Raw genomic sequence first — 23,552 nt, 5'->3', positions numbered from 1 at the left:
ACAACGATAGCAATTCCAGAGTCTCTGCAGACATCTATTCCAGCATTTCACCATTCCCGACGTCCCAAATCACCGCCTAACGTCTCACCCCATCTCCCTTGCCGCCGTGCAAGTTCGTGATCTCTCCTGTCCCCACGGACAGGTTTATTCCCTTCCTCTTCTCAGCAGCCTTTCACACCTTTTGAAGCCTTACCCATGTTTCCTGATTTAAACAAGCAATTCCCTTCACCTTTCTCCGCAAGCCCTCAGGTGCTCTCCCTCCATCCCTTCTGCTTAGTTCATCTCTGTCTTCTTTGGACTGAGATGCCCAAAACAGTAGTTCTAGCTGAGATATTTGCAGCCCCACGCTTTGTGCAGTAGGTACAACTGCTGCTTTATTTGCAAAGCAAAAGAAAGTACACGAAAAACACGCAATATCTAGGAAGATGGTCTTTTCACCACCTTTTGCCCCCAAAGTCCCAACCACCTTTATGGCGCCGGTAACTGCCCTGAAGCTCATGGAGAACTGAGGGTGCTCCCAGGGGGTGAGGAGTGACCAAATTATACTGATAGTCCTATGCATTTTCAATCTGCTGCGGTGCCTCAGCCCAGCACGGTTTCTGTTCAGGGCTCACAAAGTGACCCTTTTAAGCATAACTTACAAAATATTTAGGTTCTTTGTTTTTTTCCTGGATCAAAGGAGCTACATAAACACACGACAACTATTTCTAATAAATGTGGATTCGGCCAGCCTTTCTTACAATAGCATCTGATGAAAGCAGCTTATCAGGACAACGTGCCAGCATAAATTGAACCCTGAATAAAACAATGCATGTTTCAATGGAAAAAACCCCAAGAGCTAGTAAACTGAAAGAAAATTTTTGAGTAAATACAATAATGACTGTTTTGCATTTGTGATTTGATGTTAACCTTATGATGGCCAGGGTTGTTTTTTTTTTTAGAGTGATATTAAGCATATGCTTCCTGTTTCTTTTCAAACAAATTTTGCCCTATTTTTTTTTTCTGTTTCATTTAATGAACAGATGTGAAAGGAGTTGATCACATCATTTTTCTGGTGATCAGAAATAATGTTCCTCTAGTGAAGACAATTACTCTTGGAACTAACCAGACCTATTTATGTCACCGAAATTTATTAATCAAGATTTGAAAAATACATCTGCTTAAAACCCTGGGACCAACTCATTGCAGTATGTAAACAGGCTGGCTGGCAAGAAGTCTGACCACACAGTTGAAAGGAAAGAATCAGTACTAAACTAAGAGGAAAAAAAGAGTATGTTGGCGGGGGGAAAATCACACTAGAAATAAGTGACGAGGAGTTAACAGTGAGGACCACTAGAGTAACCTCTTCAAAGGAAGGTGAAGTCCCCATCTCCTGAAATTTTCATATTAGTTTTTGATGGTTTTCTGGAAGAAATTATTTAGATCAGTGTAGCCCCTATGCCCCGCAACCTTCATCTACCTCTTCATCACCACCATCCTTACAGACACTGTTCTTGCAGCAGAATCCTTCAAGATGCTGAGTCTCCTGACCTCAGGCCAGAAGGATGCTAAACACCGAAAGCACACAGCTCCCAGCAAGGCTAATACTCACATACCTACAGCTCTGCACATCCTAAAGCCCTTTGTGGGATCAAGGCCAGGAGGCTCACGCATTCGCAAGGTTCAGTGCATTAAAAAAGGAATAATCCAACCTGGATCTGATTAAGGAATCCAGCTTTGGTCCAGAGGAGGCCACTACTGATTTGCAGTAGTGCAGTAAACTGCCTTCGCACGTCTGGATGAGCAAGCAACATCACACACTGGTTTGTGGCCAACAGAGAAGACAGGGGATGAGCCAAAGAAGGGCCTTATCTCTGCTACTCTCCCTTCTCCCCAGGGTTACTGGGAGCACAGATCTTTGGCCGTTTTCCACAGAGGCGTCAGGCAGCAGCATCGGGAGCACTTTGACAAACCGCTGCTGTCAGCCTGAGCTCTCCTTCTGACAAGGCTCAAATGGGAACCATTCGCACACCTGCGAGGAATGTCAAGCTCTGATCCAGCCTTATTTTAAAGCTCTGGCACCTCCAGAGCCTGACAGCAAGCAAGGGTGTGCAGGGATGCGATGGATGGGGAAACAATGTGAAGCACCTCCTGAACACACTGGACCCAAGGCCGTCAGCAGAACAGGCCTAAGATGCCACCAAAGAGAATCATGGGTGGTCCTTCTGATGCCATGGCCTTTAATAGGATTTAAAGAATGAGATCAACTGCAATCATCTCAGATGCAAGCTTATAGTTGGAGCTATTCAACTGTGTTCCCGCTACAGTTCATGGGGAACAAGATGTCTCAAGAGGACCATCCTTTCCCCCTAAAGGCATGCCTCCAAGGTAGGCAAGATGAGCTGCTTCTGAAGATCTCTATCTCTGGAATTTGGGTCTCCTGAACCCCAGCCAAGCTCTATCCCCAGTGAGGACTTTGGCTGGTAAGGACAGGTTCCTAAACTGGGATGAAGCCACAGTGTGTGGAAAAGGAAAACTGCTGATTCTGCAGCGCCAAAAGCAGCGGCTGGTGGAGACACAGTTCCCATCCTCGGTCCCTTAGCAACTCCTCAACAACTGGCATGGCAGGGCTTGGTGTCCCCTCTGTAGGGTCTTAGCTCTGAGCTCTGGCACAAAGCAGGAGAAGGTGGCTTACCTGGCCCAGTGGCTCCAGGAAGGCCATGCTGGCGTAAGCAGGAGGAGGTTTAATGTTGAAACCCAGCTCAAATGCCTCTAGTGCAGTTTTGACCCCTTCTCCGGATGGGCCATGGGCTGGAAGCCAGGAGATTTGGTTTCTATCCCTGTGTCACCCACCAAGGAACCACCAAAACCTTGTTAAATCACTTCCCCTGACTCTGATCTGAGTCAAGACCTCGAAGTGTTAGTGTGATACCACCAGCATTAACCCAATATGAAGCGTTTTTGCAGGCTCTCACTGTGATTTGCGGGTCCCGATTGCCCAGGCCACCTGCAAAATACCGCCACGATGACAAACTCAGCCCCAGAGTGACACTGCCCTGCAGCGAGGCCACATGCAAATGCTGCCTAAAATGCAGAACTTCTCTCAAGCCACAGGTGGAGCAGAGGTGGACATGCAGATGCAGGTAGGGAAGGAGCAGGCAAGAAACAACTCCAGCACAGCCTGAGGACCCTTTTCTGAAATGAACTTTGAGCACGTGTTAAAGTTTCCTGCACGTTCAGTCAGGTTTAGCTTCTCCTATCCCCAGAGGAGATTGCGTATGGCCCTTTTCAACCTCCCACCCTGATATCCTTTAGGAAAACCCTGCAGATACAAACCCTGCACCCACACATGTGGCAGCAGCAGAATCAGGCCCACCACTCCTTTCCAGACAACTGCAGAATGGTGTAAAAACACAGAACATTGTAAAAACCAATAACCTTTGAAGCACACCCTCTGAGTAATTACCCCATTCCCATCTAATGACTTAAAGATGTTACAGTCCTCTCTGATTTGGCAACAACAAAGATTTTGACCTTATTAAAACCAGCCCGTCAGGAAACTACATGTCATCCTTTTAAAAAAGAAAAAAAAAATAATAAATTATTTAAAATCTCTGCGAACAATAATTCAAGATACTGTAGCTGAAGACCCATGATTTGTTGTAGAGTGTCTGGGTGGTCCCAAGGCAGGAGACGACAACATTAGCTCTTTCCTTTGCCCTTCTAAGAAATGCTTTGATGATTCTCTAACATGCTAAGAATATCCCCTCATGGTTCTGCGCTGGGACGAGGCGATCACAGAGCTGGGATAATGCATCCCAGTTTTACCCAGAGCCCGGCCCTTGCTAACAGGGGATAGCGCAGAGCCCTTTGTTTCACCAGTTGTGCACAGACATCCCAGCCAGGATGTGCTCATGATCGTCTAAACAGTGATGTGGGCTCAAAAACATCCACAAACTCGCCCCCACCCACTGCACACATCTGCTCATGTACCTGATTTGTATGTGCAATTACAGCACTCATCAGAACGGCTCAAATAACCAAGTACATCTTGCGATGGTGCTTGGACTGATAATGATTGCAGCTCCAACCGCCAAAGTAAGCAAGAGCATCAAGGGTGCATACACAGATGGGCTTAGTATTGCAAAAATCTTGCCAGGGACGGGACCTGCGAAGATTTTTTGGGCACCCTGCTGTACAAAACGCACAGTTCATTTGACGGCGCTGCAATCAGGTGGTTTCAAACCAAATGCCAAGCATGAGCAGAGTATCTCGTCTGCATTTTGCAACTGCCTGCGCTCATCAATACGGCCCTACACGCGAAACAATTTGCATTTTTGGGGTGGTCAAAATCATAACCCATATTTTATGTCTTGGGCTCAACCTTTCAATTAATTAGAACCAGTGTGACTTGGTCTGCCCTCTCCTGTGTGCACTCAAGTGTTTGTTTGGCATTGTGTGGGCCCTATGGCTCAAATATTTTTTGCAGATGCACACAATTAACTGTGCATGTTTAGATGTGCTTGGGGAACACATACATTCATAGAGATGTATGTATTTGACCTTGTCACTTTCTTGTAAAACACTGTAAAAGATATCAACTTTCCCCTCCAGATTTTAAAATGATTTAGAATAGGCAGTAGTGGGAAAACGCCTAAAACATCCTGTCAAATTAAGCATTTTCTCCAAGACTGTTCTCTAAGACACACAATTACTGCCACTAAGAAGATGACTGTGCAATGTATTAAGGAACAGAACGAACAAACAAAATATAAACTGGCTTAAATGGATGTCCAATATACTGCATTTTTCCATTTGATTTTAATTCTCCTTTTCCTTCTCCTTGTTCTTTTTCCATCTCCATGTAAGGGTTTTGCTCTCCACTTAGTCTGTATCGCATTTTTCTCTCTAATTCACTGGGCTCGCTTTCCTGCTCACTGCTTGGATTTTTCCAGAGTCTCTCTTAGTAAGAATAATTAAGGTTGGGTCAGACCTTTGAACCTGTTATTTGGAGCAGTATTGAATTCAAGCTTGTTCCACTAACAAAAGCACTGGCTTCTTTTCCTTTCCAATGGACTCACTCTTATAATAAATTAAAAAAAAATACAAAACCAGTTCATGGGGTATATCTACCAAGCAGAAATGCCAAGGATATTAAATTGCTGCATTGCACACAAGGTTTGGGTCCCTCCAATTGCAATGATACCAGCCACAGCACTTCCAAACCCATTGAAAGCCCCGAGATGCCATCGGTGGCTCATAAAAAGCTGCTTGCAGGGCTGGAAAGGCTGGAAAAGCTTTCCTTGTTGGGTGTCATAACCAGGGCACTATAGCGTCCCTGCAGAACTGAGCTTTAGTGAGCACGGTCTGCACCACATCTCTCCACAGCATCCCTCACACCCACCGGCTCGGAGCAACAGCCTTGGCTCCCCCGTCTTCCAGCACCATGGGCTCGGGCCCCAAGTACAATAATGCTAAGTTTGTCCATTTAAGTTATTCAGGAATTGTAAAGAGGAGATCTGAGTGAAACGGGGATTTTGCCTGGCATTTTCATAATTGCAGGAACCCAGCTTTTACAGCATTAAAACCATATGAATTTAAACAAATCCTACCTCTTCGTTCCATGAGCCACTGCCCGCGGAGCACAGTTGCCCTTCGGGTGCTGCTGGGTTTTCAGCAGGACGTGCACCCCGTGCTGCTGGGACCCTCAGGGAATCAAATCTCTCCTTTCACTTCACAATCAATCTGTCTTTTTAGGTAAACCTGCTACCACAGTGTAACTGTGCTTAAACCCCTCTTATAAACCAACTGCCCACCACAACATTAATGTCGTTTTCATCCCTGTCATACTTTTCTTCACTTAGTTTCACAGGGCGCGCAACTCACTAGGCAGAAGGGGAACCAGAAATAGAGCAGAAGCAGAAATAAATCCCATATCCCTTCCTCTTTTCCTTTGGGCCAGCATTGACTGTGCTGTCTGCTTGCATTTCCACTGAACTTTAAAGACATTTCTTTTCCTATAAGGTAACTCAAGTGCTTTCACTGGAAGATGAAGCTTTTTACATTTTATGGGTTTTATGTAGCTCTGCCAAGTCCAGAGCTTTACCTTGAGGAACAGCAGATCTGCAGTCTTCGGGGCTTAGATGCTGCGAGATATGAAGAACACTCAAATATACAATAAGTTCAGCTTAGGGTTGCAGTGTTTGAGAAGGAGGTTTGTTCTGGCTTTTAGATGGTAAGTGATCCCTTCAACACATCTGCATATCGCCGAGGCAGACAGGTATTAACACAGCGAGAAGTGTCCTTATAGAGGTCCCACCTTCAACCCAAACCCCGCTTTTGAGACGACTCATTAACTTTTCTCCCTGATGGGTGCAGTACAAGGAGCACAGATGCATCTCTGCTGCTTCCACACTCTGAGAAGTGGGGAAATGTCTTGCTCCTGACCCCAACAAGCTCCAAACCTCATGTGCACAAGGGTCCAACCTCCCTGCAGGGTCAGTGTGGGCTGTACCAGTCCAGCGAACAATTCAGTTTGCTCAGAAGAAGGTGGAAACAGTCACATTTTATCAGACGACTAGCGCTGTTGGGAGTCAGACTGTGGAGCTGGCCACCACCCCATCCAATACAGAACACGTTGCTACAGGAAAAATCTCTGCATCAAGAATTGCAATTTAGGGAGCGCGGGTGCTTTACTACCAACTTCCAGTATAAGTTGGGGAATGACCTATTAGAGAGCAGTGTAGGGGAAAGGGACCTGGGGGTCCTGGGGACAGCAGGGTGACCATGAGCCAGCACTGGGACCCTGTGGCCAGGAAGGCCAATGGTACCTGGGGTGGGTTAGAAGGGGGTGGTCAGTAGGTCAGAGAGGTTCTCCTGCCCCTCTGCTCTGCCCTGGGGAGACCACACCTGGAATATTGTGTCCAGTTGTGGCCCCTCAGTTCCAGAAGGACAGGGAACTGCTGGAGAGAGTCCAGCGCAGCCACCAAGATGCTGAAGGGAGTGGAGCATCTCCCGTGTGAGGAAAGGCTGAGGGAGCTGGGGCTCTGGAGCTGGACAAGAGGAGACTGAGGGGTGACCTCATTCATGGGGATCAATATGGAAAGGGGGAGTGTCATGAGGATGGAGCCAGGCTCTTCTGGGTGACAGCCAATGGTAGGACAAGGGATAATGGGTTCAAACTGGAACACAGGAGGTTCCACTTAAATTTGAGAAGAAACTTGTTCCTGGTGAGGGTGTCAGAGCCTGGCCCAGGCTGCCCAGGGAGGTTGTGGAGTCTCCTTCTCTGCAGCCATTCAAACCCGCCTGGACACCTTCCTGTGGAACCTCAGCTGGGTGTTCCTGCTCCGTGGGGGGATTGCACTGGATGAGCTCTCCAGGTCCCTTCCAACCCCTGACATCCTGTGATTCTGTGTTGAAGAAGTCCAGCTCACCCTGGGCACAATCCTGCTCAGCACTTCTCACCACATCTGCAACTGCAGGCAGCCTTGCAAGCTTAACACAAACCACACTCTTCACCCACACCAAGCAGCAGGGTAAACGCGCTACTGTGTATTGAATTTTCTCTGCCTATTAAACCAGACAAGTTATTTTTCAGTTAAGTGAATGTAAAGAGGTTCAGATTTAGAGGAATTCCCTTTACCTGAGGGTACTCAGTGCATTTTCCATTCTTATCTGTTTGATAGGAGCCAGGAATACGGTTTTATTTTTGTGTGTGTGTGATAGACAATATGCTACGAGGAGTCATAGTTAAAGGCTCCAAGGAGCCAATCCTCAGAACATCTGGCTAGTGAAAGCCCTGGATATGGAAAATATAAATGTCAAGGCTCATATTTATAAATTGGAAGGGCCATGACGACATCTGCTAAGAAGCTTTCTTCCAGAGTCCATTTGCTGTACATGGTTATTCACTGGCAACAATAAACATGTGCATGGATCACATGCGTGGTCTGCCCTTCCTTCCAGCGCCGAAGGAACACACGCCCCAATAGCACACAAATGCTCTGTCCTCATCGCACAGAGATACAAGTATTTGCAAACCTCACAGCAAAGCTCCTGCATACCAGAGCACAGTGGGATACACTGCTGCAACAGACTAAAAATAGCTGGAGAAAAAGATCTGCTTTAACACACAAGACAGTCAAACTCACAGTGTTAACTCTTCTGGTGGAATAAACACCCTCCTTTTATTGCATAGCTCCACGGGATACATCTTGTACTACAGCTGCAGTCCTGAAACTTTACCTATGGCTTGTTTTAATGTTAATATTAAGCTACTATGGTTTGATAGGTTAGTCTCTAATTTTATGACTGAGTATTTGTGGATGGGAATCTCAAAAATAAACTTGCTTCTGCATTTATACTCATAGGCAGCTATTCTCCAGTGTAATGCCAACTGTAAGTGCATTTCTGATGCCTGAGAAATAAAAATTTGATCGTAAGCAGAAACGTTTTGTTAATGACTTATTATTGTAGGTATCTAGATCCTGGTTTGCCCCCAACACTCCTGTCACTGGCCACAAGGCTGACGAGTTGTCAAGAGAAGGAAAAGGACCAACAGAAAGAGCTTGGACTGCTTTATGATGTCCACGAATTTAGCCAAGAATAAATGGAGGCAGTGCTGACTGTCTTGTCCAGCCTGCAGTGTTCTTGGCCACATACACATCTGTGTGAAAATGGTAGAAAAAGAAAAGATTAAATAACATGGAGGAGATCTTCCTCCTGGTTAAAAATGAAGAGGGAGGATGCTTGGCTATGCCTCCTACCTACTGCAGCCTGCAGTAACATCAGATGACAAACAAGTGACAAGTGAGACATGCCACCTTCTCAAAGAGGTTCTGCTGGAGGCTGTAGGCTCCAAAAGCCCACAGTTTTATTGGCATGGAGTGATGGCAAAGCGAGGTGCAGTGTTTGCAGGACCACAGCCTCCTGCATGGTGAGCTCAGGGAGGTGAAGGGGACTGCAGAGGTCTGGAGACAAAGAGGGAGATGCTGGAGGGGTCCCTTCCTTCTCCTTGTTCCAGGGCCCAGCTAAGGGCAGATTTAAAATAAGGCAGATAGAAAGAACATTGGAGAAAGAGCAAATTTTAGCAGAAAATGGAAAACCATGGAACCGAAATGTTAATACGTTGTCCAAACTCAAGAGGAGTCCTGGCACTGGATGAGCAAATGAGACTGCGCTGGCTGAGAAACAGCGGAATGAGTGGGGATGTGCATCACGGAGGAAGAGATTATCGTAACTCAGTAGCTGCTCCTTCTTCAGACTGCATCCCAAGCAAACATTTTGTTTGTGCTGCATCAGACAGATCTTCGGCAGCTTAACAAAGCTAGCGATGGCAGGGTTGTGTTCAGTCTGAGTGAGAAATACACCAAACCAGGGCAGATATAAATATATAACATAGGATGTTTTAACTCAACACATCCCAATGACAAGTAGAAAACAAGAAAGGATGAGAAAGCCCTTAATAGGTTCCATAAAACATCTTGCATTGTGTTTTCAGTCTTAATCAGCATTGAAGAGGAAGAAGCAGAAAGTGCTTCTGGATATCCAGTGCTGAAAAACACCTCACTGCTCAAAAATCCTGCTTTTGTGTGCTCTGATTTTGTTACTTGCTCGCCTTCAAAAGTATGGATTTAATATTCATGACGGATTTAAATTTCACAAAAATAAAATACCTAATCCATTATCAATAAAGAATTTAGTTTCATGAACATAAATCTGAAATCTATATAAAAAGTATGTCTCTATTTCCAACAGAATTCCATGCTTTTTAATGTCTAATGATTTTATTTTCCAGTATTTACAGCTTTCATTAAAACAGGGTTGGCATGCTGCTTCATGTCTAGTGGGTGAAATTGTGGCTGCACATCTTTCCAGGCCCATGTGGAGGATAACGAATTAACTCTTTGGCTTTCCAAAGGGAAAGAAGCTCTCACTCACAGGCAGCTGAGAGAGAGTAGGGTCCATTAGCATGGAGATGCTAAGAGTTTTGGACATGAACGTCAGGACTTCCCATCCATCACTGCAACGTGTGAGAGAACTGTGTGCTGAGACCAGGTTTCACAGCTTTAACTAATACGTTCTGTGCACTCTGACCAACCTGATAATCCAAGAAGCCTCAATAAAAACCATCTAGGGAGGAAGGATAATGTCATCACTGTATCATATGTTACAGTCAGGAGATTTACCTCTTATTTATACGGCACTGAGTTATAGCATGTTCTTATTTTACTTCCAGTGGAGGGCTTGAGCACTTGGGGCTGTGCAAAGGGTGATGAGTGAACTGCCAACATCAGTGCTTGTTTAAAGGAGGCATCAAGCCATCTGCTCATCCTACAGGGGGATTCGAATGGAAATAGTAAGAAACCAAGAAGGGGAAAATGCAGGATTCTCCACGCTTTGCTCCCTGCTCAGGAGAAGCTGAGGATGCTTTCAGGGAAACAAGATTGCGTGTTCCAGAGAGGAATGAAACATGGGGAGAGAAAAGGACCAACTGATGCACTGCTCAAAATGTCATCTTCTCACCACCATATATCCACCAGAGTTCACAAAAAATTGGGCAAACTAAGAGCAGACTTTAGGTCAGTTCAAGACAAAAAGGTTCAGCTTCCACTGAGGAACCACTGAGGAGAGAGCATTTGTCTAGAAGGTGTTTTGTGACCATTCAGCGTGACAGAAGGGTTTTGTACCCAAACCATGAGATATTTCTGATGAGCAGGGATTCATGTGCCATGCTCTGGAGACCGAGAGCAGTCACTGATAGGGACTCTGATCATCAAAGTTCCCCAACAACAAAATCCTGCCAGAACCCTCCAAGAGATGGTCGACAGAAGCGCTGTAGGAAAGCCAAGGGGCCACACGATGCAGCAAAGCCCCAAACAGCACCGAGGTGTGAGAAGGGAGGGAAGGTGGGACTCCAACACACCCACGGTCCCGCTGCTCCTGGAGCGATGCCTTTGGGAGACAGGTTCACTACAACAGGCTAGAAAGGTCCTGAAGCTGCATCCGCACCCTTGGGTGAACACAGGGAGAAAAAGTGCAATGGTGGCAGCGGGTTATTCGGCTGGAGAAGGGGGTGACCCCCTTCCCCACGAGTAGACACACACTCCCCGAGCAGTATCCTTAGCAGGAGGTGGATAGAGTAATTTAAACAAACAAGGCCCCAGTGATGGAATTTTCAAGCTCAAAGCTACCATATGGAGGGAAATCATCTGACCACAATTTACCTGTTAGACTTCAAAAGTGTCTAGGTCTCCTCTAAAGAAAAGCAGTCTTTTCTTTAATGAAGTTAAGTACTGTATTTCAGCACCGCGTGTTGTGAAAAGGAAGCAATTTGGATTCATTTACCGAAATTTACCTTTCAGATGCAGTTAAGTGAAATTAAAAGTTTGTCTGAGTTGACAGAGTTCTGTTTTCCATCACTGCATTGTCTTGAAAGAAAGGATAACAGACTAAGTGCTTAAATTCCATCCAAACTGATAAGGTTCACTCTGTACAGGCACACTTAGTGCGGTTTATTACACGTTGTCTCCCTTCATCCATCCCTGGTATAACTTCCTTCCAAAATAAATGGATATTTGCGATGCTGTTGCATTCATCTGGGGTTGAACAGTCAGCACTGGGTTATCAGAGAAATGCCATTTCCAATTACAGGGGGAATTAATTTCATTTCCTACTAATGGCAGGTTTTGCAGGGCTGAGCTTACATCTGGCTCAGGAATTTCTTTTTTTCCCCTTTTTTGATAATAATTCTTTTCCTTTAATTTCGATCCTGTGCAAGTGAAGCAACTGTGTGTCCTCAGCGTCTTTCCAAACACCATCTTCCCCCAGACCTCAGCAGTGGGAACGAACCTCTGAGCTTGCCCATTACGCCCTCTCTAATTCTTTCTTCCCACCGCTGTATTTCGCTCTCTTTCCCATCTCCCAGCTGTCATCGCCCCTTCCAAACCTCACACCTCCCTCCCTGTTCAAGGAGTTGTCCTCCCACCCTGCCTTATGGCCCCCAGAGCTACAATGCTCCCCCTCAGCTGGCGGAGCTTCTCTAGGGCTGGTTTTATTTGCAGCCTAAAACCATTTGCCCATTAGAACAAAGGTGCGATCCTGACCTGGCCCTCACAGACCGCTCTGAAATGTCGCAGACGTTTCTCTATTATTTCAGTTCAACTGAACAGCTCATCAAGAAAAGTCAGTGAATGATCTGTAATTAATTAAATATATGACAAGGGGAAGCTTTAGCTAACACAGTGTCAACAGGAACAATAACACGCTCTGTATGCCAGACTGCAGCCCTCCGGCCCAAGGGTTCTGCCTCCCCTCCCTGCTGCCCCAGCTGGATTTTGGCTATGGGAGCTCGCTAGGGCTTAAGTTTTGCCTAAGTTCAAATTCCTCCCAAAGACAGACTTCAGATCTGCACATTTCTGCAAAATCAAGTCGTTAAAGAAAAAAAAAAAACCAAAACATCCCGCTACTTGAAATCTCCACTTAATTTCGATTCTTGACAAACAATTTCAAACACAAACTGCAGCCAGGCAGGACTTTCTCGTTTTGTTTAGATTTGGGGGGAAGGAGGCAGAAGGGAGAGGAAACCACACATTTCATCAGCATTTCTTACTTTTTAACAGGCTTCGCTGTAGCCGATTACCCAGGAGATGAGCAAATCTCAGCTCTGTCAAAGACAGGGCAGAAGCTTTCTCATCCTCCCCAGCAGTACTGACCCCCAACACACGAATCTAAACACGGTTGTTAAGCCAGAACAGAAAGGACAATCTCCAAGCTATAACTGAAAGTAAACACTAATAATGATGTGTGACATTAAATGATGACTCATTTTTCACAATGCCGTTGCAGATTGCAGCCATAACCTCAGATCAGACCTGGATGACTGTGTGAGCTGAAGTCTTAGTGGAACCATTAATTATGGATTTCCTGGCTTTTATAGGTTGGAGTCAGACTTTTGATGTTCCTTTGAGATTGTTCTCCTGTGTTCATTTCCTTTGTTTCTGTGTTGGTAGCTTAAAAAAACACCCCAAGATTTTCATGGAGGTGTGTGAGATAGCCTAGAAATGCCTAGTCCATAAAAGCCCTGCAATTCATGTCTCATAAAGTCCTCTAATCCGCGGTCAATAAAGCTTTGGAAAAGAGCTGTACGAACCACAGTCATTTCACAGTTCAACGAGGTTCATACAAGAATCAATAATCTGGTTTAAATTTGCCTGGATTTGTCCTCCACCTGTACATTTCTCTTTGACTTTTCAAGTTGAAAGGCAGCTCGAACAGCTGAATTCTGGAGACGGCGCATGGAAACAATGAGTTTTATGCAACCAAAAGCTGCAATAATGACCCAAATGCCTCTACTTTATCTCAAAGGTGAACAAGTAAAGCTTCGGCTGACAACAGGTGAGTTAGGAAACTCAAACTGGAAGAAAAACCATTTGGAAATACAGAGGCATAGCTCAAGGTAATATTATATGCAGAGGCCTCAGTCCCTATAGAACATGGGGGGCTCCAATTTCATTATATGCAAATGCACAATGGATCTATGGGACAGGCCGAAGTGTGAACTTCTAGAACACCAATTAGCCTCCAAAAATGAGTGCTAACAGTCTCACTGTTGAGTGCTTTATTGCTGTACAAGTGAACATTACTCAGGTAACACAATATAAGTTCAAGCGCCTCCCTCCTGCACAGGTAACGCTCCATTGCCCATATTACCCATCCTAGCTGTTTCCTCCCAGGAATGATCAGGCTGCAAAGCCTGGTGACAGGCACACATTTCTGCTCTTTTCTTGCCAATCAGAAAGGAACCACTTAGAGAGAACTCACTGTTTATTGCCTTGTGCAAGGTCCAGCTTGCAATTAATGCTGATGAAACCCAACTGCCAAAAGCACAATATGCAGCAGCTGGTTTATGAAAGTTGAGACCCCATTCAATTTATGGGGAAAGCAGAGCTGGTTGTGAGTCTCTGATTTAGCTGAACAGTTTGTATTTTTTGTTCTGTTTTGTTTCCAGGAAAACACCAGAAGTGACTCCAGAACTGAAGCAGCACTGCAACCATCTGAAAGCACTAAGGCAGACTTCCCTTCTTCCAGCCTTTCCTCATTGCTAGGGCTGCGATCTCTCACTAATATCTCCCTGGGATCTTTCAGCAAGGCAGGCAACACACTGAGTCTGGTTCATCACCAGCGTGGTACAAGGAGAAACTTATGTTTCCTTATCCCCATCTCCATCCTTATGAAATTGCGGTAGAGGGGTAAAAGGTTCTGATTCAGATGAAATCACAGAGTAAATAATTTAACTCTAACCTGGGGAACTACTCTCTAAAATATTTTTTCCTAGGAAGGTTTCTTACTGAAATAAAAACATCAAAAGGCACAAAAGTCTGCCCAAGCTACTCAAGCACCACTGCTTTAAGCCCCCAGCCCCACATTTCCACAGCCACATCAGGCCAAACATCCAATATCCTTTCCGGATAGATGGGACGAGGGCAGGAGGACGGTGCCTGACTGCCACGCTCCCACCAGATCCATTTGAGCCCCTCACTTGTCTGATGCACACGGTGAGCTGGACCCTTGTGAAGTGCTGGGACATCGTGGGACACCACAAACTGAGCAGAAGAAAGATGGAAAAGTTCCTTGTCCTCGAGGCAATCGATTGTGTTGAACCAAATACATCTTAGTTCATACTTAAGCATTTTCTGTGGAGGGGATCCAACCACTGAACACACTTTGAGAACAAAACGTAGGAATCCTTCTTACCGAGGCTGGCATCAACCTCAGAAACAGCCTTACGACGTTAAGATTAATATGCACCATCTTAATAACAACCCTTACATCGCTCACCCTGAGAATACAGCAAACTACAAAAAAAACGAGGCAACTACTCCATTAAAAATAATGAATAAAAAACCCCCAAATCCCAAAACACAAATATGTGGAGTTTTGTCCTTCACAAAAGGAAAATCCTCTGAGAGACTCTGACTCATTTTGCTTGCAAGGAATTTGGGTGCTATGAAAATGGGAATAAGAGTAAGGCTCAAGGACAATCATTACACCCACGGGCAAGCAGCCAGTTCCCAACAGATTATTTCATTCTTTGTACTCGTTAGGAGATCTCTACACATCGTGGCTGTTTATCTGCCCATGACTTGCCCTGGATAAAGGCACCAAGCGCTTTCCCAGTTTTAGATGTGGGAAAATAAGTTGCTCAGGAATCCTTAAAAGCACACATCGAGAAGCCCTGGTCCAACAGGAAAGCTGCTCTTATTCCAACACCGAATGGGAGTTTTTAACCTCAGACCAAGACTGAACACTCACAGAAATGTGCCTATCTCCATTCTCTTCACATCGAAGCCTTAGTTCAGTACTTATTTTCGCCTCAGTTTGCTGTTTGCAATACCGTCTGAGATGATAAAACATCTCAGTCCCAGAACACAGTTAAGAAGACTGAAAGCCAGATATATCAGAATCTCAAAGCCCCCAGGAATATTCCACATGGTTGGAAAACGGGCGAGTCTTTGGGCTGAAAACTGACAGTAAAGATTGGAAAATAATTATTGGAAGAAAGGGGGCCAACATAGAATATTTTCCATTCCCATGTTTTCTCTGACAAGTCTTTGTTTCTGTATATTTTAAATATTCCAAGCATTAGCTTTTTTTCCTCTTTACTTTTCTATCAAACATGCTTGTGAGCCTTCCTCCTAGCTCTTCATTAGGCTCCTAAAACCTCACCTCGCTCCCTATCTGTGCCAATTAGCCTTTCTCCAACCCTCCTCATGGTCTAATCAACATGATTAGGATCTGTAAAGCACAACTAGCTAGAAGGAGGCAAAAAGACGACCGGAACCATAGAGGTTATGACTCACCTGTCTTCTATCCGAACCCAGAGGTCATTGAACTGTCTCTGGCGATGGTGTTTGTGCTGCTTCTTGTGCCATTTCTTCTGCCTTCCGAACTCTTCCAGCTGGCTGATGCTATCTGGCAACAGGAGGTGAGGAGACAGGTTGTCTTCTTCATCCATCTGCAGCGGCTTCAGGGAAGGAGACGTCAATGGGACCTGCTCAGAAAGCTGGACAGCGGGCCGGGCTGTTGCTGGGGACCCTTGCAAGGCTGGGCTTGTCTTTGGCGTCCTAGAACTGCAAAACAGATTTAAACATTTGGTGAATAAGCGAGGCATCGCGCTAAGAAAAAGCCAAAGCAGAGGACTACGCTACTTGGTGGGTGCACAAGAAGGAAGGCTTTTGCTCTGGGGCAGCAGCCAAAGACAGCGGTAGTATTTCTGAGTGAGATTTCAAATAAACACTAAACTGAATAAAACGGGAAAAAGGCAGCTGATACGCTATTGCTGTATTCTGGCATTTTAATTACTTCTTACAGGCTTTAGAGCCTGTGGTAGGGGTCAACATCACCTCCCCCCTGGGCTGAAGGTTAAATGGTAAAATTGTGGCTCTCAGAGGAAAACTGATACCTTAACAGAAGCTGATCTTAAATTAATGAAATAACTCTAGTTCCCTAATTTTTTGTTCAACTTTGGATATGATCTGTGGCAAACAAGTCATTGTTTTGACAGCAACCATAATTATGCTTGTTCATCAGGGAAGCCCAGGCTGGTGACAGAAGCATCGTCTTAACAGCCAGGCTGCTGGGATGGGTGTGTGAGACCTGAACCCTGGCAGGCTTTGTATAAAGAATAAATGAAGCAAAAAAAGGTGGTAAACAACTTGTCCAAAGCCACCTTGAAACAACACTGCCAGAGCTCTATGTTTTGATACATGGCCATGTGAACTTACATTTGAGAGCCAAGATTTCTGAAACAAATATCTAATAAACCGATGGTGATACAAAGTGATATTCCCCCCCCACCACCACCCAAACTTCAGTAGAAGTTCCTGTTTGGTCTTAATTAAAAGAGATGAACTTTTTCTGTCTCTGGGATGGCCCAATGACTTGTAGGTGCAGAAAATGGAAGAGAATTAACAGGCAATATGAAGCTGTGGTCTCCAAAACTATTTCTATTACATGGATACTATGACTTTTAAGAGAGAAACAATTAAAGCCACGTGAAAAGTTTTGCCTCCTGAGTGAAACCAGTAAGCCATTTTAATGAAAAAGTAATAAAAATCCAAAACTTCACTGGTGACAATGTACAAAATCTGCTGCAAGTGAAACCACATGTTTCATTTATGGAACATTTTGTTCTCTTCCAAAAAAGTCACATCTACTACTAATGGCAGCTTTTGTTTTTCTCTTTGATTTTTTCTGAAGTCCATTACAATACCAGTCAAGATGGACATCTCTATTTCCAGCGCATCATGTTTCACCCAAAGGTCCTTCCAATAGCTACTGAGAATTAATTGTTGCTACTATGAGACTCACTGGCAAAAACTACAGTAACTTTGTCACTCATAGCCAACGCTAATGAAATTCTTCAAATATGACAGATACAGAAAAGAAACACACTTGTTCAAACAAATTCTAAAGTTCTCTAAGGTTGCTTTCATTAGTAAAAGGCACAAGGAAATCCCTCTTTTTCCATGCACTTTCACTCTGAGTGAATCCTTTTCAAATTCATTCATACTCCATGCTCTATTCTACATCACAGAGAGATCTACTGGTTCTGGATTTTTTCCCCCATTAATGCTTTATTCCATGATTCATGTTAAAGATGAATTTTCATCACTGCAGCAGAGATCCTGGTGCTCTCAAAGCCTTCAAGGCTTCCTAGGCTGTGACAGAGGACGATTGCTGAAGCAAAGCCATCTCCAGACTCATGTGAAAGGAAAGGCTCTCATAGGTTTGCATTGGGTGGGTCCCTCAGACCACAGCAGACAGTTCTTAAACTTCTAACCAGCCATGATGGTGGGTCAGTGATGTATCAATGTGCAAATGCAGCCTGGAAGACAACACAGTGTGAACTTGGATAGGATGGGTTAGGCAGGTAGGAAGGACCTGGACCAAGCATCTACAACTATCATGTGGACAACTACAAGGGAAACACAAGCTGTTGATACTGCTCAAAGACAGCTCGTTGTGGCACTGCTCTGGATACCTCTGTGTGAATTCACCAGGTCTTCCTGCAACTCAGTCGTCCATATGCAGACTTGAGATAAGACCACCACCCTGGCCACAAGGCTGCGGTGGGTAGAAACGTGCTAAGGTGGGAAGATCATGGAGCAGACACAAGAGCCCGAAGTAGACAACAACGTGCTCATCACAGCTGGAACCGAACTGTTGCTGGGATTTCTGTTCCATTGACTTTCTTCTCCTTGCCACCAAAACTATGCCTCATATTCTGATCTGTCAGTAATTCCCTGAGATGCTCAAGGTAGGAGCAGCCCCCACATCTGCCAGCTCAAGGCTGGGGCCACCATTTGGTTCCTTGAATGGTCTTAGGGACATCTGAACACATACTTTCCACCTTTTAACACCTACTGTTTTGTTAACATGTTTACCTTGCTCTGAGCTCCCAGTAAACTAGAACCAGTAGAGAGGTGCTTTTATGGGTTGAGATTCTAGAAACCACTTAAGACGACTGGCAGCTCACTTCTTATTAAAATTAATGAGTTCGGGCACCAAAATCTCAGCGGTGGTTTTGAAAGCTTCTAGCTTAATTGTTTCCACTACCATCACATGAGCCACAGGTTGTAAACTCGATATTTCAGAACATTCTTTGGGAAGAGAATAAATAAACACTGAAGAAACGTTAAAACGTTGTAACCTAAAGAGGGTTATAAACCAACCGCTTGTACTTCTGAGTTGACATAGGGGGAACAGCTCCACTGTGGCAACTGCATTTTACATTTGGTCGATACTTGTTCCATTATTCCTGTGCTACTGATAATTACACCAAGATCTAGGAGGGACTGTTGAAGGCTGTATGTTGGTGTACATTTGCTTCTTTCAAAAACATGTATTTTGTTTTGTTGTTTTTTTTGTAAACCGATTAAATCTAGAGGCTTAGGTGTTTTCAAATCTGATCATCATCCTACAGACATGCAACTAGAAGTAAAATCAAGACTTTCAATCCCACAGAATACGGATATTTAATCCAAATACATTGTAAGAATATTTAAGGATTTTAATTCAAAGTAAGGCAGCCTTCCTATCAGAAGATAATTTTCCCATTGATTTCAGTAAAAATTCTGTTAATACAAAGGGATTCAATTTATTAATATTCTGATTCTGCTTCCCTTTCACACACAAAAAAGGCAAAAACTTCCCATCTGCAATAGGATACCTGGGCAATACATCTCCCCATTGCCTGAAGCTTTACTGTTAGACTCAACTGATCATTTAATGGACTATTTCATGCCTTTCCTTTGGTCTCAGTCTCAATGCACTCTGTTAGCACAGCTGCACTGCATGAAACCATGGGGATATCATACACTTCTTTTCCCACTCCTTCAATAGTGCTGAGACAGCTTTTCAAGATACGTGGTTATTTTTGAAGCCAGAGAAAAAGCAGGGCTGGTTTTCAGTTTGTGAGGCCACAGTGCTTCTGCTGAAGGAACAGCGAGAAAGTACCACGCAAATATCTTGGTTCACACAAAGATCTCAGAGATTTTTCATTAATAACTTGATACAACTCCAGGCTTAGAGGTTCCACCCATTTTGAAATCTATCATTCCCACACCGGGTGGTCTTTGAGAAACTAAAAGTATTTCAGGCCCTTAGGTGGGTTTTTTTTCTCATCTTTGACCTTAATTTCCTTCCCTGGGATGCACGGTTCTGCAAAACAACTTCTCTAAAATAAAGGACTCGAAATAAGAAAACTTGCGGAGCCTCAGCAAATATCCTACACGGCTTGGTTCTAAGGTACAGAAAACAGAGTGAAAACAGGAGAACAATTCCTATTTCTAGTTACTGAAAACACTTAATCGGCAGACAAAGACCTCAATGGTTTTGTTTCACTTCTGATGAAATTTGCCATCCTTTTCTAATTCTTTTCAAGAATTAAAAGAACAAAACAAAACACACAAGTAGTTTAGGCTGAGCTGAATGTTCCTTTAGGCTGCCTCAGCATTCCCCTTTCTGCCTTGTGGTCTCTAATGTCACTCTGTGCTGGCACTGACAACAGAAAATAGACTCATCATCAGGATTTGCTGGGGTTATCAAGTGCATCTGGTCAGACAAATGACGTTAACATCATGAAGTCCTGTAACAGCTTATTTTCATAAGTTCCGGGCTTAAAATTGCCCAGGTCCCACTTTCATTCAACCCCAAGCCAGTTGGCAGTCCAGCTGTGCCTTTCTCCTTACCCAGGCAAGCATCTCCCTACCTCTAATGCCAGGTATCCAACTTCTACAGCTCAAAGAACCGTGACCATCTCTGGGCTTGATAACCACCTCTGTAGGGCGAATCTGAGCATCCACATTTCATTCCTGCTCTGAACAGCCCCTGCGAATAGCCCACCCTTCCCCACCGGTGAAGGCTGCATGGTGTTAACACAACACCTTGCATCACACCTTGCCCTCAACAACAGGGATTTTCCCAACCAGCAATTCATTGATAGTTGTCTGGATCACAGAATCCCAGGATGTGAGGGGTTGGAAGGGCCCTGGAAAGCTCATCCAGTGCAATCCCCCCATGGAGCAGGAACACCCAGCTGAGGTTCCACAGGAAGGTGTCCAGGCGGGTTTGAATGTCTGCAGAGAAGGAGACTCCACAAACTCCCTGGGCAGCCTGGGCCAGGCTCTGCCACCCTCACCAGGAACAAGTTTCTTCTCAAATTTAAGTGGAACCTCTTGTGTTCCAGTTTGAACCCATTACCCCTTGTCCTACCATTGGTTGTCACCGAGAAGAGCCTGGCTCCATCCTCCTGACACTGCCCCTTTTCCATATTGATCCCCATGAATGAGTCCCCCCTCAGTCTCCTCTTCTGCAGCTCCAGAGCCCCAGCTCCCTCAGCCTTTCCTCACACGGGAGATGCTCCACTCCCTTCAGCATCTTGGTGGCTGCGCTGGACTCTCTCCAGCAGTTCCCTGTCCTTCTGGAACTGAGGGGCCACAACTGGACACAATATTCCAGGTGTGGTCTCCCCAGGGCAGAGCAGAGGGGCAGGAGAACCTCTCTGACCTACTGACCACCCCCTTCTAACCCACCCCAGGTCCCATTGGCCTTCCTGGCCACAAGGGCCCAGTGCTGGCTCATGGTCACCCTGCTGTCCCCAGGACCCCCAGGTCCCTTTCCCCTACACTGCTCTCTAATAGCTCATTCCCTTGAGGGGAACATCAGGCAGGCCAGACCCCACTGACGCTTCTGCCCACTGACCTTGACCGAGTGATGCTAGTAACCTTTGGGGTGAGTGCCCCCGAGCCCGGCTTCAGCAAGGCCAAGAGTTTGCCCTTGGCTTTAGTTCATTAGAGAGGCCATTTCTTTGCTGACCATACACATCTCCCACACAACTAAATCATTGATCTATTTTTCAGCAATTTTGCGGTAAGGTTTGTGTTCCCTCAGATACACACAGAATTTTCTAAGAGGCGGGTTTGCCAACTTGTTATTTGCATCTCGTCTTTGTAGTGTGAGCAACGGAAAAGTTTTGCTCAGAAGACTGCCACGCTTCGCATGCCCTTCCAAGCACAGCAGCGGGGCTGAGGTTTTCTTGCTTTAATTTTCAGAACTGTCAGACAAGGAGAGATTTTGTTTCATCCAGAGAAAGGCTGCGGTGATAGCGAGGAATGTGTGATGTGGCAGCTTCATCCTTGCACCACCGTTCTTGGGATGCACCCGGATGACGGCCAGACACTAAGTTAAGAGTGCTTATTATAGATGAATTCTCATAAATTCCAGTTTGGGTGTCTTTGTCAAGGGAGGAATTTGTCAGTCCCTCGCACACATCCTTGGTCCCCTTGCCACAGGCCACAAAGACATCTGCTTCTGGCTTTTTTTCCCTTACGCATCCCTCATGCACACCCACGAGATGGGCACCAGAATGTCCTGTCCCACAAAGAGTTTTATATTTTTCTCCTCTTCCACGCTAGGATGAAACTCGGATTTTCAAAGCACTTGGGAGAGCAGCAAACAAGAGGAGAACAGCAAACCAGGCAGAAATCCTAACCCAACCCAGCATAGGTTATAGGGCCTCTCACTGGAAATGTGAAGTATGGATTCAGACCATCGTATCTCACGTAGAATAGAATCATAGAATGCTAGGGATTGGAAGGGACCTGGAAAGCTCATCCAGTGCCATCCCCCATGGAGCAGGAACACCCAGCTGAGGTTCCACAGGAAGGTGTCCAGGCGGGTTTGAATGTCTGCACAGAAGGAGACTCCACAACCTCCCTGGGCAGCCTGGGCCAGGCTCTGCCACCCTCACCAGGAAGAAGTTTCTTCTCAAATTTAAGTGGAACCTCCTGTGTTCCAGTTTGAACCCATTGCCCCTTGTCCTACCATTGGTTGTCACTGAGAAGAGCCTGGCTCCATCCTCCTGACACTGCCCCTTTCCACATTGATCCCCATGAATGAGTCCCCCCTCAGTCTCCTCTTCTGCAGCTCCAGAGCCCCAGCTCCCTCAGCCTTTCCTCACACGGGAGATGCTCCACTCCCTTCAGCATCTTGGTGGCTGCGCTGGACTCTCTCCAGCAGTTCCCTGTCCTTCTGGAGCTGAGGGGCCACAACTGGACACAATATTCCAGGTGACCCCAGTGCACACCTCTGTGGAGTTCATAATCATCTTTCTTTTTTACTGCAAAAGACAGTAACTCCAAAGATGCGATGAAATAACTATATTCTCCCCCCACCTGACTAATCTGAGCTGCTTCAGGTAAGCGCCATAAATTAACGAGGAAGAATTTGTGCTCAAGAAACAGCATCCTTGTGAAATATCTGATTATTCATTCACCTGATGGGATTAATCATAACTTATTTATGTAAAATGTAGTTGCCTTAGGCCTGTATGCTAAAGATTTCCATTTCTTATTTGGAAACAAAATTGTTTTTTGTTCAGAGTCGACTGCATCTCATGAGCAGTTAAATTAGGTTAAGTAAGTTAAATTAGATTACAGTCCATCCAGAACTTGGATGGCATCTCTGCACTCAGAATCCACATCAGAGTATTTCTTTGGGAAGAACCACTGTTGTTCAAGACCTGTGACCTTAGTTTGAACAGGATTTTGGTCTTCAATATATATAGACACACACACATATATGTATAAGCAAACCTTCAATGAAGTGAAAAGCTTGTGAGTTCAAAATATTCTCATGGATGGCAATGTTTTCCTTCCCAGTTTGAGAAACTATGAAATAAGAGGAGTAAAACTTTTGTTATCTACTCCATTTCATTAAAACTGGAGCTGATTGAGGACACAGGAGAAGAAATGCAAGCTTTCTGCAACTTGAGCAGCTGCATTTGCTGAAACATTTATAACATCCCATTTCCACATTTTCATTTGAATATTTTTATGTCAGAAAACTCAAAATGTTTCATTTCAGCACTTTCTGAACAAAGCTCCCCCCCCCCTTTTTTTTATTTTCTGTTTTCAAAGACTTAAATGCTACAAAGTGGCCTTTTTTGTTTAAAAATTGATCTCAGTGAAACAGAAAAACCCAACTAATAAATAAAAATGACAAAAAAAACC

The 23,552-nt window shown here is 44.9% G+C and overlaps 1 protein-coding gene across 1 annotated transcript in view; it reads right to left on the bottom strand.

The window, feature by feature from the left end:
- Positions 1-23,552, bottom strand: part of TRABD2B (TraB domain containing 2B) — a 286,099-nt gene that overhangs the window by 8,883 nt on the left and 253,664 nt on the right. The window contains exon 6 of the mRNA XM_065842514.2: positions 15,840-16,109. Coding sequence (XP_065698586.1) covers positions 15,840-16,109 — 270 coding nt within the window. The remainder of the gene's footprint in view (positions 1-15,839; positions 16,110-23,552) is intronic.

Source organism: Patagioenas fasciata, chromosome 6, assembly GCF_037038585.1.
Source record: "Patagioenas fasciata isolate bPatFas1 chromosome 6, bPatFas1.hap1, whole genome shotgun sequence".
Lineage (NCBI taxonomy): Eukaryota > Metazoa > Chordata > Aves > Columbiformes > Columbidae > Patagioenas > Patagioenas fasciata.
The sequence above is the reverse complement of the archived record's forward strand: the minus strand, read 5'-3'. Positions and strand labels throughout refer to the sequence as shown.